This window comes from Centrocercus urophasianus, unplaced genomic scaffold (genome assembly GCF_019232065.1).
Source record: "Centrocercus urophasianus isolate 14NV4802_14NV808 unplaced genomic scaffold, USGS_Curo_1.0 seq_10, whole genome shotgun sequence".
Lineage (NCBI taxonomy): Eukaryota > Metazoa > Chordata > Aves > Galliformes > Phasianidae > Centrocercus > Centrocercus urophasianus.
This window is the reverse complement of record NW_024884142.1, coordinates 66175591-66193356: the sequence shown is the minus strand read 5'-3', so window position 1 is coordinate 66193356 and position 17766 is coordinate 66175591. Positions and strand designations below refer to the sequence as shown.

The 17766-nt window shown below is 42.2% G+C and overlaps 1 protein-coding gene across 1 annotated transcript; it reads right to left on the bottom strand.

Moving 5' to 3' along the window:
- On the bottom strand, window positions 1–17723 carry GGPS1 (geranylgeranyl diphosphate synthase 1). Its single transcript, XM_042829783.1, has 4 exons — window positions 17631–17723; window positions 11029–11119; window positions 2675–2745; window positions 1–1148 (listed from the first exon to the last, which is right to left on the bottom strand). Exons 2-4 carry the CDS (start codon window positions 11093–11095, stop codon window positions 387–389), a joined length of 900 nt encoding a protein of 299 aa, XP_042685717.1. The 5' UTR covers window positions 11096–11119; window positions 17631–17723; the 3' UTR covers window positions 1–386.
- Between the last annotated feature and the right edge of the window lie 43 nt (window positions 17724–17766).

Sequence of the window (17766 nt, the reverse complement as noted above, 5' to 3'; positions counted from 1 at the left end):
TCAATCAGATTTAATTTAATAAAGATTTTCAGCCAGAAACTTACAGTTTGTTGAAGATATACTATAGCCTGTGAAATTTCTAGGGCTGAAGTAATGCCAATGTTTGTGTAAAAATCCATATTCAAAGTTTGTTTCAATTCTAGTATGTTTTGAAGACATCTGCAAGCAGGTACAATTAAGACTGTATATATAAGGTATACTGCAGTACTCAGTGATTATTTTCACATAATCAGTGATTTATTTTCAACGTACATTTTTGCCATGTGGCAACATAGTAGTTTTAAGTGAGACTGACTGTCACACCTTTCAGATAACCTTTTACCTGTTAAAAAAAAAAAAAAAAAAAAAAAAAAAAAAAAACCTTCCATTCATTCATCCCCAGGAGATTAATTGTCATTTTCTTTGAACATTTTGCTCAGCTGTTCCACTAGCGCTACAAGCTCAGGGTTTCCCCCAAGTGATTCAATTTGTTTATAGGCTTCAGATTCAAGCTCTTTCAGTGTATTCCGAGTGTACTCAAATGAACCCACGTTTTCAAGGTAATGCACGCAGTATTTTTTTATATCTATGTTTTCTGTCCTTTGACGCAAAATGTTTTGCACCTGTGTACTTTCAGGTTTTGACCAAATTGCATGAATAGTTGGGAATGAGAACTTGCCCTCAGTTAAGTCTTCACAAAAACTCTTGTTTTCACTATATTCTTTGGAGTGCAGGTTGGCATAGTCATCTCTTATTTGGAAGAAGAGACCAAGTGTGTTAAGAAGTGGTTTTAAGTCTTTCTTATAATTTGAGAAGAGCTGCATGAGGCCTACAGCTAATCCAAAGAGACCGCCTGTCTTCTGCAGTACCATAGCTTTGTATTCAGCTTCTGTAGGGCAGGTGTAAGTATCCCTCCAGTAAATGTCCAAGCCTTGACCTTTATGGAGTTCCAGTAGCTGACGAGTAAAAACTTTAACAGCATCTGGGTGATCAAGGGTTAAAACCTTCTCTAAGCCAAGGAAATACACATAATTAGCACAGTTGATTACAGATGGAATTCCATAGATACTGTGTGCCACTGGAAAGCCCCGTCGTAGCTTTGAGTTATCTTCAATATCATCCACAAGTAGGCTTGCATTGTGTAACATCTCTGTCACTTCAATAATAACCTATTACAAGAAGAGAAAATGATTATCTCCTGCATTTTTTCCAGCAAACTATCTAGCATTCAGTAACCACTATCCAAAAGGTTAAAACCTGAAACCCAGCAATCTAATTGTTTGCTTGCCCAAGATAATGACTCTGAGAGCAAACTATTTGAGCACTAATTACTCAGCTTTGAGATAGAAGTGAGGCCTACTTCAACTTGTAAAGATACTGTTTGATTTTAAAATCATGAAGGATAGAGTACTTACAAAAAGCAACATTGCAATACCTATTTTTCTGAATGCTGACTCAGTCCATTATGTCATTCCCAATACTGTCAGGAAAGTTCATCATTAGATAAGCCTATTCTAGCATTTCTCATTAGTCTATTTCATATCACTTAGTTTGTGGACTCCTGCAGTTTCTGGATATTTAAGGTTGAATTGAAATAATTTAGGATGTGCTTCGTGACTGCGAATTACCTCTTGAACTTCCATTAAAGACAGCATCAAAAATATCTTAGAGTTGAATGTGAGGAGGGAGGAAGTTCAGACAGCAGAAAAAAAACCCCTTATTTTCTAGAAGACAACAGGAAGTTGTCTGAGGAAGTGAAAAAACTGCACTTCATAATGAAAGCAGACCGGCATGCTTTCTTAAAAACTAAACCTAACTCACCAGCAGCTGCTGCAATGTAACTTTCAACAGATGGATTTTGCTACTTGAGCACTACGAAGCATCACACTTAGCCCATCCTAAAGAGGACTCCTTTACAAACACTAATGGCCTACCTGCTCATTAATGAAATTATTTAGGGACCAGATGGGTGTCAAGAAAAAAACAGTTATTTGAATTCCCTACATTACCTTGGATACAGAGAATCTCTTGCACCCTAAGTATACAGTTTGGCGTAACTGTAGTCTAGCCAAAAGGAAAATTTTGCATTTCAAAAGCCACAGCCTTTGAACATACAGCCATGCATCTTGCATAGATTTGTCCAAAAGAAAAAGAAAAGGGAAGGATTATTCTCGATGAAGTGCTTCACAGTGGGTAATAAGGGCTCTAAACTGTAGAAGTCTGCCATTTAAGGCCCGGAACAAGAAATGGTTTATAAAGGTTTAAAGGTTCGCTTGACTACTGGCTTTGATATTCTTGTGTCGAAATCATACAACTTTGTTCTCAGTCACTGTATTTCTAGGGCTTACAAAGTAACTGTCCAGCTTCCTTCACAAGTCATTGAAAACTTATTCCCATTGTTAATAACTGAAGTGAGTAACAATACTAGTTGCTCCTTCTACCACTCAGAAGGTTGAGCTTCGGTAGAAAGCATGTAACTATTCTACTTCAGACAAGTCACTGAAATCATAACTTCAGTGTTAAACCATAACTTTAGTGCAAAGCTTTGGCTATTTTCCTTAACTTGTACTTTCAGGTACTCAGGAATGATGTATTGTAAATGATCAGAAGTCTTAAATGCATTACACTAAGAACAATCTGTAGCTGACAATCTCGGAAGAAAGGTAAGAGCCTTGTAAAAATAATTAGTTAGTACCTGTATTTTATCTTCTGGAACATTAAGCCAGTGATTGAAGGCTTGTGACAATTTGGTTCTTACTTGCTTACCTACAATTAGAAAAAAAATAAAAGAAAAATCAAAGTCCAGTGTTAAATGCATCTTTATCTTAACAGCTGTAACTAATTTGAGACCAGTAAGCTGCTAAAAGCATGACCACTTCAAAGGGCAAAATACATTAAAGAAAGATTGTAGCTTGTTTCCTCATTGTATAAGCCTTAGAATTGAAGTTGCTGATAGCTGCAAACATTTTACAGTAATACACAAACAATGATATAAAAACGTGTATTTACATGTTACTGCAATTAGTCTTGGCAATTTAGTTAGCCAATTTAGTTAGATCATGATTCTGTTCGTAACCTCTACAAATAGATTTACTGCTTCTGGAAGCAAGTCCTAATTTGTTTGGCAGAGGAAACTTTCCTCCTGTTTCAGAGGAAAGAAAGGTAAGATTAGAAATCCAAATTTAGTGTTGAAACAAGTGTTAAAACAAGTGTTAAAATTCAATCTAGATACATTTTACCTGGAGGAGTTGATTTTAATTCAAGTTATCCTATAAATTATTGATGCCAGCTTTCTTTACTACATTGCTAGGGGTCACATACAAGTTTTCATTTAGTGCATCTATTGATGATCAATAGGAAATTGTTCAATAAAGTCACCTCCTGTGCAGCTCTGAACTTCAACTCAGCTGAGTCTAATATCTTCTATTAACAGCAAAACAGGCTTAGACAGAGTTCTGCAGCCTTAGCTCATCTCAATGAGCCACTTAAAAGCTATTACAAATAAACTTCAGAGCAGTGCAACCTATCTACTGGATTCCATATTACTCAAGACCTACTGAGAGACATAACTGAAGAATGATTCTGCAATATGAGTTTTCATGTTAATGATGCCACCCTGCCGTAGCACTGAACAGGTTTCAACATTTGAATGCCTCCCTGCGGATTCTCTCTGTTGTTGTGTGATCAGACATACAGAATGGAAAAATAAACACGGATAGATTAAATGATAAATCGTGGAAAAGAACAGGATTTATCCTTATCAAGTCACCAGCAGGTAAGCTGGTGGTAAGATTTGTGGTTTGGGTTCCGTAGTGGAGGTGGTAATCTTCCTCCGTTGCTCAAAGGGCTTCAATTTTTGCTTGGTCTCCATTTTCCATTACTTCTCACCATCTTTTGGTTTTCACCAGAAATTCACATTCACATTCAATTCAAATTCAATCACAAATTCACTGATTTAAAAGTTCATTATTTTAACATGGGCAACCAGGGCTCAAGTTCAAATAGAAAATTAGAATGGCACCCAAGATTTTAAAAGCCTCTCACATTAGCTAAGCACCACCACTACTTCAAGTTAGGCTTCTTTCTGACAACAGCTCCTGCAAATGCCAAGGATTTGAAATATTACCAATATTCAGATTTTTTTTACCCACTATGTGGGCAGATCAGATTTTGGCCAAATCTGTTCCCTGACCAGACTTGCTACCCAGTCATCACCACCAAATACTGCACAAACCAGGGCAGAAATGTCCTGCAGAGGTTTTTGTTTTTTATTTCCTTCTAATAATAATTGCATGAGTTAACTGAAGAGAAAATAATCCCTCAAAATATTGAAAACAACTGTTACAAACACATGCCAAGCTGCATGGCTTGCTAAGTACAAAAGAATAATTCAGAAAGTCCATAAAAAAAATTAGTCACAGATAATGTCATATTACAGATGTACACCTTATCTACAGCCATTTACATACTTCTAAATTACATTGATAAAAGCAACTGCAATTAAAAAATAGGCTGCTAATTCTGTTTTTTGAAATGTATTTACTAGAAAATAAGCTTACAGAAATGCTACAAGTTCAGTAACCAGTTATTTCATCATGAAGTACGTAAGTACTAGCATATAGTCTAAATGGACTCTTAATATGCACAGTGGATTTTGCCATTTAGTTTCTCACTACAGACAGCATTTAATTGTTAGACTTGTCTACCTTGAACACCAAGGCTGTCTAGACAAAAACTATTTATGGAAAAACCACTATCTACAGTAAAACATTCATCTTTACTTTTATAGGTGCAGATTTGCTTGTGTGAGCCCTATTACTGTTTCATAAATGATGCTGTATCTTGTTCTGAAGTCAATCCTACCACGTCTATTTGATATTAAAGCAATTTCCATATGCATATTTTATGCCTGCAGTCACACTACGATGGCAGCAGATCAGATCCTTTTAATATTGGTCTTAGAAGACTTGATACATTGGTACTCTGTTCCTTTACTTCTGCCTCCATCCCTAAAACCCTAAATTATGCAAGACACAGCCCACAGATGTTATGATAAAATTAAAAGGATTAGGACTTAACACTACCAGAATAATTCACTTTTTCTTCTCCACTGTTCCATGTCACTACACTGCTGACTAGTCAAAGGAGAGTACTGTAAAACTGAAGACTATCAAGATCTAACTTCCAAAATTAGCAGCTCTGCCTCCTGTACAGTCATAATTATAGACATTACTGAAACAAACTTTTAACAAAGTTATGCAGAATGTAGTCAGTTTGATCTGCTGAGGATCCCAGCAGTACCCTCGTCAAGCGACAACTATGCAAAACTTGTCTTCTCATTAGCAAAGCTGAGTGGACAAGCAAGGTAAGAGGAAAAAATAGAACATAACAGATTCACTCTGACAAAAATTCTCCATAGGGGAAAAATACGAATTTCCTATTCTTGAAACAAAGATCCACTTAGTGATGTCACTCTGAGGACAATCCCACCTCCTTAGGCAGGGGAGAGCTGCTTCTCTATGAGACTAACAACACGTGTATGTGTGATTTTCTCCTGACAGAGTACAGACCTCAGACTCAGACCTCCTGCTCTGAACAGGCTGCTGATCAGTATTTCTTTGCTCACACTGCATTAATATGACCTCAAACTATGCCCTTCAGGCAGAACCCCACTTAGATTGCGGGTACGTAAAAGGGATAGAACAGCATGAGAAAGAGCAGAGGGACCATCAACCCAGCCCTCATTAGAGCCTTGCTATGCTTATTCAACTCATTACTGCAGCAGAAAACTGCCTGCTTTTTGCTAGGTTAGCTTTCTGCCAGCTTTATGTACTGTATCAGCTTATGAAGTGGGTCTGCTCAAGTTTAGTACAGGCTAAGCAGCAGACGCTGAGAGACAGGAGAAAGAGGACCCTTCTGGATGAAGCAAGCCATTATATTACCTCAGTTTTATTGTACGCTTTCATATTTAGCTCTGCCATCTGATGGGTTAGGGCTAAACAGGTCTGTGCAGATCTTCCCACACAGCTATGGGAACACTACTGCCATACTATGTGAACTGCAGGCCTACACTTTCAAACCTAGGCAGCCACTTGGGACAGACCGAGGATTATCTATGTTAACCCCACACCCTGTTCAAAATAGGATTAATTAGTCCAGCACTGAGATTCTATTTTTCGCCTTGTTCTGTCCTGTCAGGATCCCCAGTTCCACCGTCCCACAGTCACACTGGACACAGTTGCTTCCACCCTTCATACAGCAACCAATTATTCCATGTTTGGAGGTGTGAAGTCCAGCAAAACACCTTCCCTCACCAACTCCTTGATCCTGTGTTAAGGAGTGGTCCTCAACGCATTCCCAAAAACTGACTGGATTGCCTATGCCCTGCTGTGTTGCTGCTTCTACAAGATACTAAGGTACTGAGCTATTCCACATCCAATATCACAATTAAATCACAACCCTACAATTGCATGCAGACCTCTAATTCATCCTTTTTATTCTCCACAGTCACTTTGCAGAGGTATTTAGTCCTATAGATTCTCCAGGATGTTTGAGAACTTCCCCGATCATGCTGCCCTTTTACTGTTTCCTTATTTTAGTGCATATATCTAAGGTGGGTTCCCTCCAGCTGTATTCATTAGAGGATCTCTTGTCTCCATCAGCCTATACCTTCCGCTTGCTAGTTTACCATTTCCTTACTTTATTTTGGGTATTGTCACTTTTAGTGTAAGTCCCTCCTCACCACATTGGTCAGCCTGTTGGCAGACATATTTCTGGGCTGACTTGGGCTGGTGGAACCCATCTCCTCCTAGGAGTTCTTAATCCACAAAGACAGTCCCTTGGTCATAAAACCCAAATCCCCGCTGCTGATATCAGCTGGGCAACTAACTGGTTATTGACATGAATGGTCTATTCCTTTTCATAGTAAGGAAAGGCTCAAAGATCAAGAAAAAACACTTGGTCTCCTGTGCCTTTGTCTCTCTCTCTGAAAGCCTTTTAATTGTGTTTGAAAAACTCTAGGTAACCCTTGGCTATATCCATTAGTCTTACGTGAAAGAGGTATAGGGTTCAGGTGCCTGATGATGAAACACACTGCGTGTAGTCTCTCCATAACATCCCTCTCCTGAGTTGCCAAGAAGCAGCAAGCCTCCTTAATATAACAGCTCAGATGGTAGCCTCTGTCCCCTGCAGGAAGCAGCCTCCCTACTCCTATCACTTGATGTTCACACCTAGAGCTGTGCTGTACAGAGCTTCTAGCCACTTGTTTTCTTTCAGTGCAATGAACTTATGTGACAAATACATATATTCATGAGATACAGGAATCTCCTTTGGTGTCAGAAGCCATGAGCTCCCTCCCTTCACTACTGTGGAGATCTCCATTTTGCAGCCTGACATGCATTCTTCCTGCCCCTCTTTCAATATACACAGGGCTCTTGAATCTTCAGGCTCTTGCAGAAGATCCTGTCCATCTCCTTCTAGTTATTTCTGATGCTTTGCAGCCTGCTGAACCTCTTCCGCTTGTCTTTTGCTTGGTGGAAGCAAGTTTTCCACCACTGCACCATTTGGAGGGCAAGGACACTACTTTCTCCTGATCTACTGGTATGCCCAAGCATCCCAGCAGTGCAAGAACTGAAAGCTGCCATCACTCTCAAGAACTTGGCCTAAACTGAGGGCTCTGATGAGCAAGATGCAGTTGCTCCAGTGGTAGGGATCACACCCTGTGGCACATCACCACCATTCTTAAGCACATTTGTGCTGCCCTCAGTTTCCAGTCCCCTTCTGTGTGAACTGAGCACCTATATCTGTTGGCTGCCTCCCAGCTGTACTCAAAAGAAATTAAAATAAAGTGAGAAAAAAAGTGTACTTGCTATTAAAATAATGATGTTTCAGTAATTATAAGAGAAACACCACCTTAATCTTGCTACTGCTGCTTCGTAACTCCTTCACCAAACTGGTCAAGTTCAACAACTCAGCAGAAAAAGCTGAAAAAACAAGAGCCAGTCTTGATTGTTTAGCAAGCTAAACAAGCCTGGAGCAATACACGTGAAAGGGAAAATGCCGAGTTGTGAATAGGATCAGAATCTACTCTTTTCAATTACAAGCTGTTGATCCAGTCACTTTTACTGCAACTGAAAGCCCATATTACTCGTTAGTGCTGCATAAACAGATACTGTCGTTAACTCAGCTACTTGGAGATGGAAGATGCTTCATCATCTCTGTGAATTTTCAAGACAAACCACATTATTGGCATTTCTGAAATTTATTGCTGCTTATTGTACTTTGTTTACCCATATAAATGACAGAAAACTAGACTGAGCAGAGTACAAACTACTATGGCAATTTTATGTACAAAATGGATTTACAACAAAGTTAGTATTTGGTACCTTCTGATTCAGTAAGTTCTGTTAATTCATGTTTATTCTGTCACTAGCATACTGGCAGTTAAAATGACAACAACTTAAAAAAGATTCCTTAAGCCTACTAGTTCTTCTAGCCAAAAGTCAAAGAAACAGACAAGCTTAGAGCTTAGGTATCAGCCCCAAAAAATTACCATTAAAGTCTTATTGGATTAACATCAAACAGTCAACCTCCTCTTGTATCAGGGGATTAACCCTTAGCATTGTTATAGAAGTTTGCATTCTCACACTACAAGCAAGGTTAGGAGACACTTAAGTTTTTAAGCAATCTTAATGAAGATACCAAATTCCTCTTTGTGTAAGAGTTTGATATGCATCTAACTTCATTCAAGTTCTCATAGGTTATTAAAGCACTTAAGAGATTTTGCTTTTTAACTAGTCCTACAAGATAAGCAACTGCTTATTTGACTCACAGCCAAGCTTGCTCTAGAAGCCTCTCAGATGTGCCTACCCTTGTGCCACTTCACTGACAGGATAAAAGATGGGCTATTCTGTCAGGCAGGCTTTTTAACAGGTTAGGTGATAGATACCTAATCATTTGGTCATTGAGCTGAGAACTGGCACAAGAAGCAAGAGAATACCGCCAGAAGAAAGATGGAACAAAATTGCCTTTTGCAGCAAAGACTTGTTAGATTTGCTCAGGTACCTCATCTGGGCTCCACCCTAATTACGAACTGCTAGCATATGTCTCATTTTCCCTTCACCAAGCCTTGGTGTTCACACTGATGCCAAGGCTGACACAAGTAGCTGACTCCTACTGACCTGTGCTTGGCATAGCTGACTTGGGGCAAAGCTGGTGTTTCAAACCATCCAGCTGTATGATTAAGTACAAGTGCTCCACAGGCACACAACTTTTACCCGCCCAACTTAAAAGAATTCTTCTGTTCTGAATCACGCCAATATTCCTGCATGGAGAAAAGTGTATCTTATCTCTCACCTTCTCAAAGCATAAATTAAATTAACAAGAGATCAACATGCTTCAGCGGACAATCGGATTTATGATACTTGATCTTACACTGATGGTCCATATGAGATAAGCCATTAGGATACAGTGATTAAGGCTGAACACACAATGAAGTACAGGAATTCAGTCAGAGGAGTCAAGGTGGGAAGGTTAAACGAAATGCATAATACAAAGTGAAAGCTAATTGAAGAACTATCAGTCAAGAACTTATACTTGCAGTTGTTTTTTTGGTTTTGTTTTGTTTGGGTTTTTTTTTGGGGGGGGTCCCCTATGTGTGTTTTTTTTTTTTTTGGGGGGGGTGTATTATATATTTGCTTCATTGCTAGTCACTACAATTTTTTTATTTTTTAAAAAGCAGCTGAAGACACAGAAGTGCTGTGATACCTCTTTGCTTGTATTAGATAAACTAACCAAAAAATAACACTCTTAAAGATTGTGCTGGAGAAAAGTAAATTTCTGCAAGACCAGATCTTAGAAAGCCCCTCGAAATATCTCAGAATCATTCTCAAATACATTTTCAAGAAAAAGCCACCATCCAGTTTAAATGCTGTCAGGAAATGGCAAACAAATTTCCTGGCATTAAAAAATGAGCGCTACTGCCAAATTCTCTCCTCCTCTAGGTTTTCAACGACAGCGCCTGGCAGCACAAAGTGCCAACTCCATTGCAATCTCTAATGTAGACAAAATGAAACTGATATTTGTAGAGATGAATAATAAACCTCACTACACAGAGGTTACAGACCCACCATGCCGATACAAATATCAGTCTAAGTTTTGCTGCAGATGTACGAAGCCACTTAGTACTGAACTTGTGATTAGTTACGCTATTTGTCTTGGTAAGTCTTCTATCCCCAGTCACATATAATTCTGGTCAGTTATCTTCCTTAATAACTGAGAAATATTATATACCCATTAACTCTGCCAGTATTCAATACAAGTTGGATAGAAGTAAATGATGCAACAGCTCGCACAGCAAAGTTACTTCTAGAGTCACTGATAGCCTAATGTGGTTTTCCTGCTGCTTTAGGTGAACAGATGAGAGTCACAGCAAACAGTATGACTATTTGTTCAGCAAAGAGGCTTTTGAGTGGCACATGCATACAGAAATTTTCTATCAAACTGCCTCCCGTATTCTGCTAAAATAGCTATTATTGAAGAGGGAAAACTTCATCTCAGTGTGTTGCTAATGGCCTGATACAACACAAGGACTGACAAGTCAAGTAATCCAGGACAGTCAAAATACTAAAACCTGGCTCTATACTCATCAGGGAGGAGAAATAACAATAACACAGACTATTTAAAACATACACACAGCCCATCAACTCCAGTACAGCAAGCTGTTAAGTGTTGAGCTGCGATGTTTCATCCTTCAGGAATAGCACCAGGTCTTCAGTACTTGCCTGTATCCATTTCAGCAAGTAGCAAATCAGCTACTCTGAATGGAGGGCAGAGCAACTGAAAGAAAACTATCTGCGCTGCAGCAGACAAATGCAATTGCTACTGTATGAATCACCAGAAGGATAGTTTCACAAGAGAAGAAAAAACAACAAATATAGAAAAATGTTAGCTTTAATTACTCTTAAACCCAAGTATCAAGAATGGATTGTATTTCCTAGGTTATAAAAGTAACATTGGTATTTTGAAGTAACACAGTAAAAATAAACTTGCCTGGTAGTTGAAGTAAATACTGGTATGGCTCTAGGATTCTTTTAGATGTTTCATCCATCTCATCCATGTCTCTTTCATAAAAGGTAGTTTGCTGTTAAAGAAAGTGTTATTAACACTGTTTAGATTTAAAAAAAAAAAAACAACAAACAAACAAAAAAAAAAAAAAAAAAAAAAGCCAAAACAACCAAGCAGTGAAGTAACGAAATAGAGGAGCAAGCATTCAGGAAAAAAAAATTAGCTGACCTCCATGCTAGGTGTAAGTGCTGCAGTTTTAATTACAACGGCGACTACAAAATTCACTGTGAAAGAAAAGTTTTATGGATGGCACTCAGACAAGAAGCAAACATATGTTTTAAGTACAGGTTTCTTTATTTATTCATGAGTAGTTTAAATCAACTCCTAGACTTTTATCTGTATCAGAGGGCTTAGATGAAAGAGAAACATTTAAAACATTAGCATTCACAACAATTGAGCCACACTGTAGATCCATGGAGAAGACACTCAGCACATACAAACCTTGCACAATTAATCTGATCAGACGTCCCTAAATGCTGCACCCATACAAAAGTGCAGATCCCTAAGAGCAGAAAATATACCTTACACCAATGCAGCTTAACTAAGTTGAAAACAAAGTTGAGCCTTCTGACAGCATTCTTCAGTCCTCTTTTAGAAGACAGTAATGTACTGTTTCCTTGCCACTGCTTAAACACACAGTCATCTTTACATACGCTACATACATTGTATTCTTGCAATAAATCTTTTAGGATCCATTCCCTCCATAGCTCAACAATTATGTATTGATTATTTTTCAGTTCACATACGCTTTGATCATCCATATTTGCATTTTTTTCAGACTGTTTTCTATAATGGATCTTTTCCTCCTTTCACCTCTAGCCTTCCTTGCTGCACTGCAGATACAGCAGCTCAAAACAATTCTTCTAATGTCATTTTAAGACAGGAACTGCAGCAGCAGCACAGAGGCTCATGCTACTTCAGCAGTGCTTTTCAGCTATTCTGCTCCCTCCTCCCCTGAGCTATTCAATAGTTCTATAAATTATCAATAAAACTAACTAATTTAAAGTGAGTTTGTAAGCATGGACTGATGCATTTTTAATGTAGGAACATTAAGGGGAGTGGCTGACATGAGTGAAATATACTGTGTTCCACATTTGCTCAAAGTAATCCAGCAATAGTTTCCCACAAACAACTCAAAGGAGCGGTATTAAGATCATTGCTTCCCCTTAAACTACCTGGACAAACTGGACCTTCCCCTGCCAGCAACAGCTCAGTCACTTCCTGCTTACTCCCATTCCCACCTTCTGGAGCCATATATATTTGATATATTGATTTTTAGAGAGGGTATTTAAGCAAACATGGCTGCCACTGAAATGCAGGCATTTCCAGAAAGGTGCAGTCATGCATGCATGGTCTCTTAGCAGTAATGTCATAACAAGCAGTGCACCTTTCCATCACTTATCCCATGATATGTCAGCACAATTAGCTGTCAGGATCTGAACCAGGTTTGTATGACATCCTTAGCTCCCTGTTGTTCTCACATTATTAGCAGAGCTTCGGAGATTGGAACTGCTTTTAAGCCAGGGCTGCCTCTGAGAGCATCAGCTGTAAAACTGCACCCTTATGTACCAAGGATAATCTCAACAGACTTCAGTGAGGAAGTGAAATAATAAGACTCTCACAGTCCACCATCTGATTTTTTAAGGAGAAAGAGGAACTTGTACAGATAGATGTGCAGAGACACCATCAAGTTGGCCACTTTCCTGTGACTATTACATGTCAAAAAGCCACACAGTTCAAAATTGAAAGTGCTTAGCTACCCAGCAGCACTGGGAGGAGATGGTGGAGTGGGAATTTCTTCTCTGTAACAGTTTCCCACTGATACAGTACCTACGGGCATTCAGTGAGCATGCATTGCAACGTAAGAAAACAAAGACGACTGTAATCTGAAGATTACTTCCCATCCACTCTGACAAGTTGCCTAAAAGTACATCCTAAAATTCTTCCTATCCCCTGCAGTTTATTAGGAGGCTTCTCCCCTGTCTGTAGGTAACTAATGCACTGTTCAAATCCTCAAACAGCTGGAAATTGGCTGGTATTACACCACATCAAATCATCTTTGTATCTTTTGGTGTCAAACTAATAGGAATGCTCCAAAATGCTGCTTATCTTAAAAAAATAAAAATCAAAAATTTCTCAAGGCACTTTTCCACAGATGCCTTTTTTTTTTTTTTTAATAAAGCAGAAAAGCAAGATAGGTTATGGCTGAGCTTCATTTTTATTTTTCTTAAACAATGTAAAAAAAGCTCTAAAAATGATGGCAGCTTCCCTGGAATCACTGCAGCTAAGCTTCCAAGGCTGCTGCACTGCCTCTAAATGAAGTACCTAACCTCTGCAAAGAAAGAGTGCAGTACTTCAAGAGGCACCTACATGGCTAATGCACTCATAAAAACTGGAACACTGGCCAGAGTTGCCCCAAAACTTATAGAAGAAAGAGATGCTTGACAAAAGATATCTAAATGAAGGTGCTTATCTAGAATACCACAAAGTATGAGAGTAATATTGTGGTAATCTCTTCACAGAGAGTCACATTTGACACACCTTGGGAAATGTGTGATATGTGAGTTATCCAACCCTCGATATTAAGGGTTTTCTGATGTGGTTACTGAGTGATTTACTTCAGAAACTCAGCTGCTGCAGAGAGCTTTCTCACAAAAATTTCAGTTAATGCCTCCCAACTTCCCTGTCAGCAGGAAGAAGTCAGGCAATAAGTGAAAGGGAACATAAAGTTGTCTGTTAGTTGTATGGTAACTGTTGAGTCACAGCCAGAACCACAAATTGATCACCTGAGGCAAGGACCTGGCCAGCCCTGACAGCACAGGTGAAGGCAATTCAGCTGTGTGATCAGAGGGGTGGAGCCTGGCTGCACCTCTCTTAGACCTCATTTAAAGGCTGACTGCCACTAGGGAAAGATCTCTTTCTGGAGATCCCTCCTTTGTGGAGGTTTTCATTGCAAGCCTGAATTTTCCCTGTGTGATCCACAATGAGATGGTTTTGGACCTGCTCTGAAAGCTGGATGCTCACAAGTCCGTGGGGCTGGATGGATTGCACCCTAGTGTGCTGAGGGAGTTGGTGGATGTGGTTGCCAAGCTATTCTCCATCATTTTTTAGGCAGTCCTGGCTAACTGGGGATGTCCTAGGGGATTAGAGACTGGCAAACGTGATGCCTATCTTCAAAAAGGGCTGGAAAGATGATCTTGGTAGCTACAGACCTGTCAGACTCACCTCAGTGCCCAGGAAGGTTATGGAATGGATAATCTCGGGTGCCATCATGGACCAGTTAAAGGATAACCAGAGGATGGTTAACTTAGGCCCAGTCAGCATGGGTTTATGAATTGTAGATCCTGTCTGACAAACCTGATTTCATTCTATGACAAGGTGACACACTTAGTGGATGGGGGTAAGGCTGTCAATGTGGTCTACCTGGACTTCAGTAAGGCCTTTGACGCTTTCCTCACAACTTTCTCATGGAGAAGCTGGCTGGCCACGGTCTGGATGGGCTCTGCTGGGTGAAACACTGCCTGGATGGCCAGGCCCAAAGAGTTGTGGTCAATGGAGTTAAATTGGTGGCCAGTCATGAGCGGTGTCCCCTGGGGCTTGGTACTGGGACTGCTTCTATTTAACATGATTAATGATCTTGATGAGGGGATTGAGTGCGCCCTCAGTAAGTTTGCAGACGACACCAAGCTGGGAGTGTTGATCTGCCAGAAGAGAGAAGGGCACTACAGAGGGGAGAAGAACCTGGATAAACTGGATCAATGGGCCAAGGCAAACTGTACGAGGTTTCATAGGGCCAAGTGTCAGGTCCTGCATTTTGGTCACAACAGCTCCAGGCAACCCTACAGGCTTTTGGAAGAGTGGCTGGAAAGCTGCCTGATGGAAACATTGGTGTGCTGATGGGCAGTAGACTGAATGTGAGCCAGCAGTGTGCCCAGGTGGCCAAGAAGGCCAATGCATCCTGGCTTGTATCAGGAATGGTGTGGTGAGCAAGACTAGGAAAGTAATTCTGCCCCTGTACTCAGCAATGGTGTGGCCGCACCTTGAGTACTGTGCTCAGTTTGGGCACCTCAGTACAGAAAGGACATTGAGGTGCTGGAGCAGGTCCAAAGATAGGCAACAAGGCTTGTGAAGGGCTTGGAGAATGTGCTCTATGAGGAGAGACTGAAGGAACCGGGGCTCCTTAGTGTAGGGAAGAGGAGGCTGAGGGAGACCTTATTGTTCTCTTCCAATACCTGAAAGGTGCTTACAGTGAGAGTGGGGTCGGTCTCTTCTCACTGGGGACAGGAATATGGGAAATGGCCTCAAGTTGTGCCAGGGTAAGTTTAGGTTGGATATCAGGAAACACTTTTTTACAGAAAAGGTTGTTAAGCACTGGAATAGTCTTCCCTAGGGAGGTGGCTGAGTCACCATCCCTGGATGTGTTTAAAAACTGGATGTAGTGCTCAGGGACATGATTTAGCAGAGGGTTGTTAGTTAGGGTAGTATGGTTAGGTTGCGTTTGGACTTGATGATTTTTAAGGTCTTTTCCAACATGAGTGATTCTATGATCTGAATACAGGTGAGCATTTCTTCTGTTTGTTTCTTTCCATTTCTCTATAATATTCTTTCCAGCTGTAACATTAGTGAAACTGGAAGAAATGATTGCACCTGTCAGAAAAAAAAAAACAAAAACCCAACCCGGAACACTTGATGCTGTTCTGCTTAGTTCAGTTTCCTTTTGAACTCGTATGTGCACCTGCTGTGTTTCAGTTCATGCACAGCTCGGTTCTTCTTCAGCAGTTCTTCCTTCTTTCCCCTCACACAGCCCAGCTGCTGCAGGTATGGGCTCACAACCACACCTCAGAGCCCGCAGCACTGCCCTAAGCTGCAGCAAGCTTTATCTCCAAGGATCTATACAGACTGGAAGGAGCAGTCCTCGAGAGCAGCCCTGCAGACAAGAACCTGGGGGTCCTGACAGACCAAAAACTTAACATGAGCCAGCAATGTGCCCTTGCAGCTCAGAAAGCAAATGGTATCCTGGACTCCATCAGAAGAAGTGTGGCCAGCAGGGACAGGGAGGTGATTGTCCCCCTCTACTCTGCTCATGAGGCCCCATTTGGAGTACTGTGTCCAGGTCTGGAGTCCCCAGTACAAGAAAGACAGAGAGCTCTTGGAGAGGGTCCAGAGGAGAGCCATGATCAGGGGACTGGAGCACCTCCCTACAAAGACAGGCTGAGCGAGCTGGGCTTGTTCAGCCTGGAGAAAAGAAGGCTGCGGGATGACCTCAGTGCAGCCTTTCAGTACCTAAAGGGAGCCTACAAACAGGAGGGGAATCAACTCTTTGAAAGGGTTGACAACTGCAGGACAAGGGGAAGTGGTTTTAAGTTGAGGGAGGGAAGATTGAGGTTGGATGTCAGGGGGGAAATTCTTTACAGAGAGAGTGGTGAGGTGCTGGAACAGGCTGCCCAGGGAGGGTGTGGATGCCCCATCCCTGGAGGTGTTCAAGGCCAGACTGGATGGGGCCGTGGGCAGCCTGGTCTAGTATTAAATGGGGAGGTTGGTGGCCCTGTATGTGGCGGAGGGGTTGGAGATTCGTGATGCTTTTGAGGTCCCTTCCAACCCGGGCCATTCTGTGATCTCTTTGTAAAGGCAAAGGGCACTGAAGGCAGACAGCAGCACAGGCCTCTGGAACACAGAGTCTTCCTCAGACTTGGAACTGTGACCCGTGCACAGCAGTAAAGTAATGTGAGTTCTAAGCTATGTGTCAAGGAGCTTCTTCACTTCAGAACTTCCCCTAAAACAGCTTTCTTCCATCCCATCCTTTAGACACTCCCACATATCTCAAGGGGAGGACGAAGCCCGCTGAAGTTAGCAGGGCCCAACGCACACCTAACAAACAAGGCGGGCTGACGGGCAGCAGCGCCTCAGCAGTTCCAAGCACCGCACAGCCGCACGGGAACCCAAGCGGCGACGGAGCAGAGCGCCACGGCCGAAAGGCGCAGCCGTAGCGCGGCACTAACCGGGGCACCGCGCCGCGGCGGGCGGTGCAGAGTGAGGCCCGCGCACACACGGCAGTGGATGTGCATCGTCCCAGGGAGGCTGTAAGGGCTCCTAACCCGAGTTCGGGCAGGACGCCCGCCGTCGCAGCCCGCATTCTCATTCTAGTTAGAGCAGCGCTCCCTATCACCCTCTGGGGTAGACGGAGCGAAACCTCACGCAGCTTTAGCGCACCGACGACAGGGCGGCAATTCGCTTCCTTTTCTACCGCGCGGGGTTGCCCCGAGATGCACAGCCAAGCCACACGAGTGCCGTCACCGCCATGTTACGCGAACCAGACTGCAGCGCGCGGGGACGCCGCACCACCCCCTCTCTTCCCGCCCCCCCCTTCCCGGGCAGCTCGCCAGCCCCTCCCCGCCACCCGGCTTCTTCCCGCTGGGGAGGACCGGCCTCGCTGCCTCCGCCGCCCCCCCAGTCCGGGCACCTCCCACCCGGCTAGCGGCCAGGCAGCTCGAAAACGCTCCAACCGCCCCGGCTCTGTGGCCGCTCACCTCGCTTTCAGCGGCGGCCCGAGCCGCACCCGCTCCGCTCCGGCAGTAGCAGCAGCGCCGCTCTGCTGGAAGAGCGCCGCCCTCTTCCGCTCCGCCGGGCGCCACCTTCCTCTCTTGGGGGAAAATGCGCCACCGG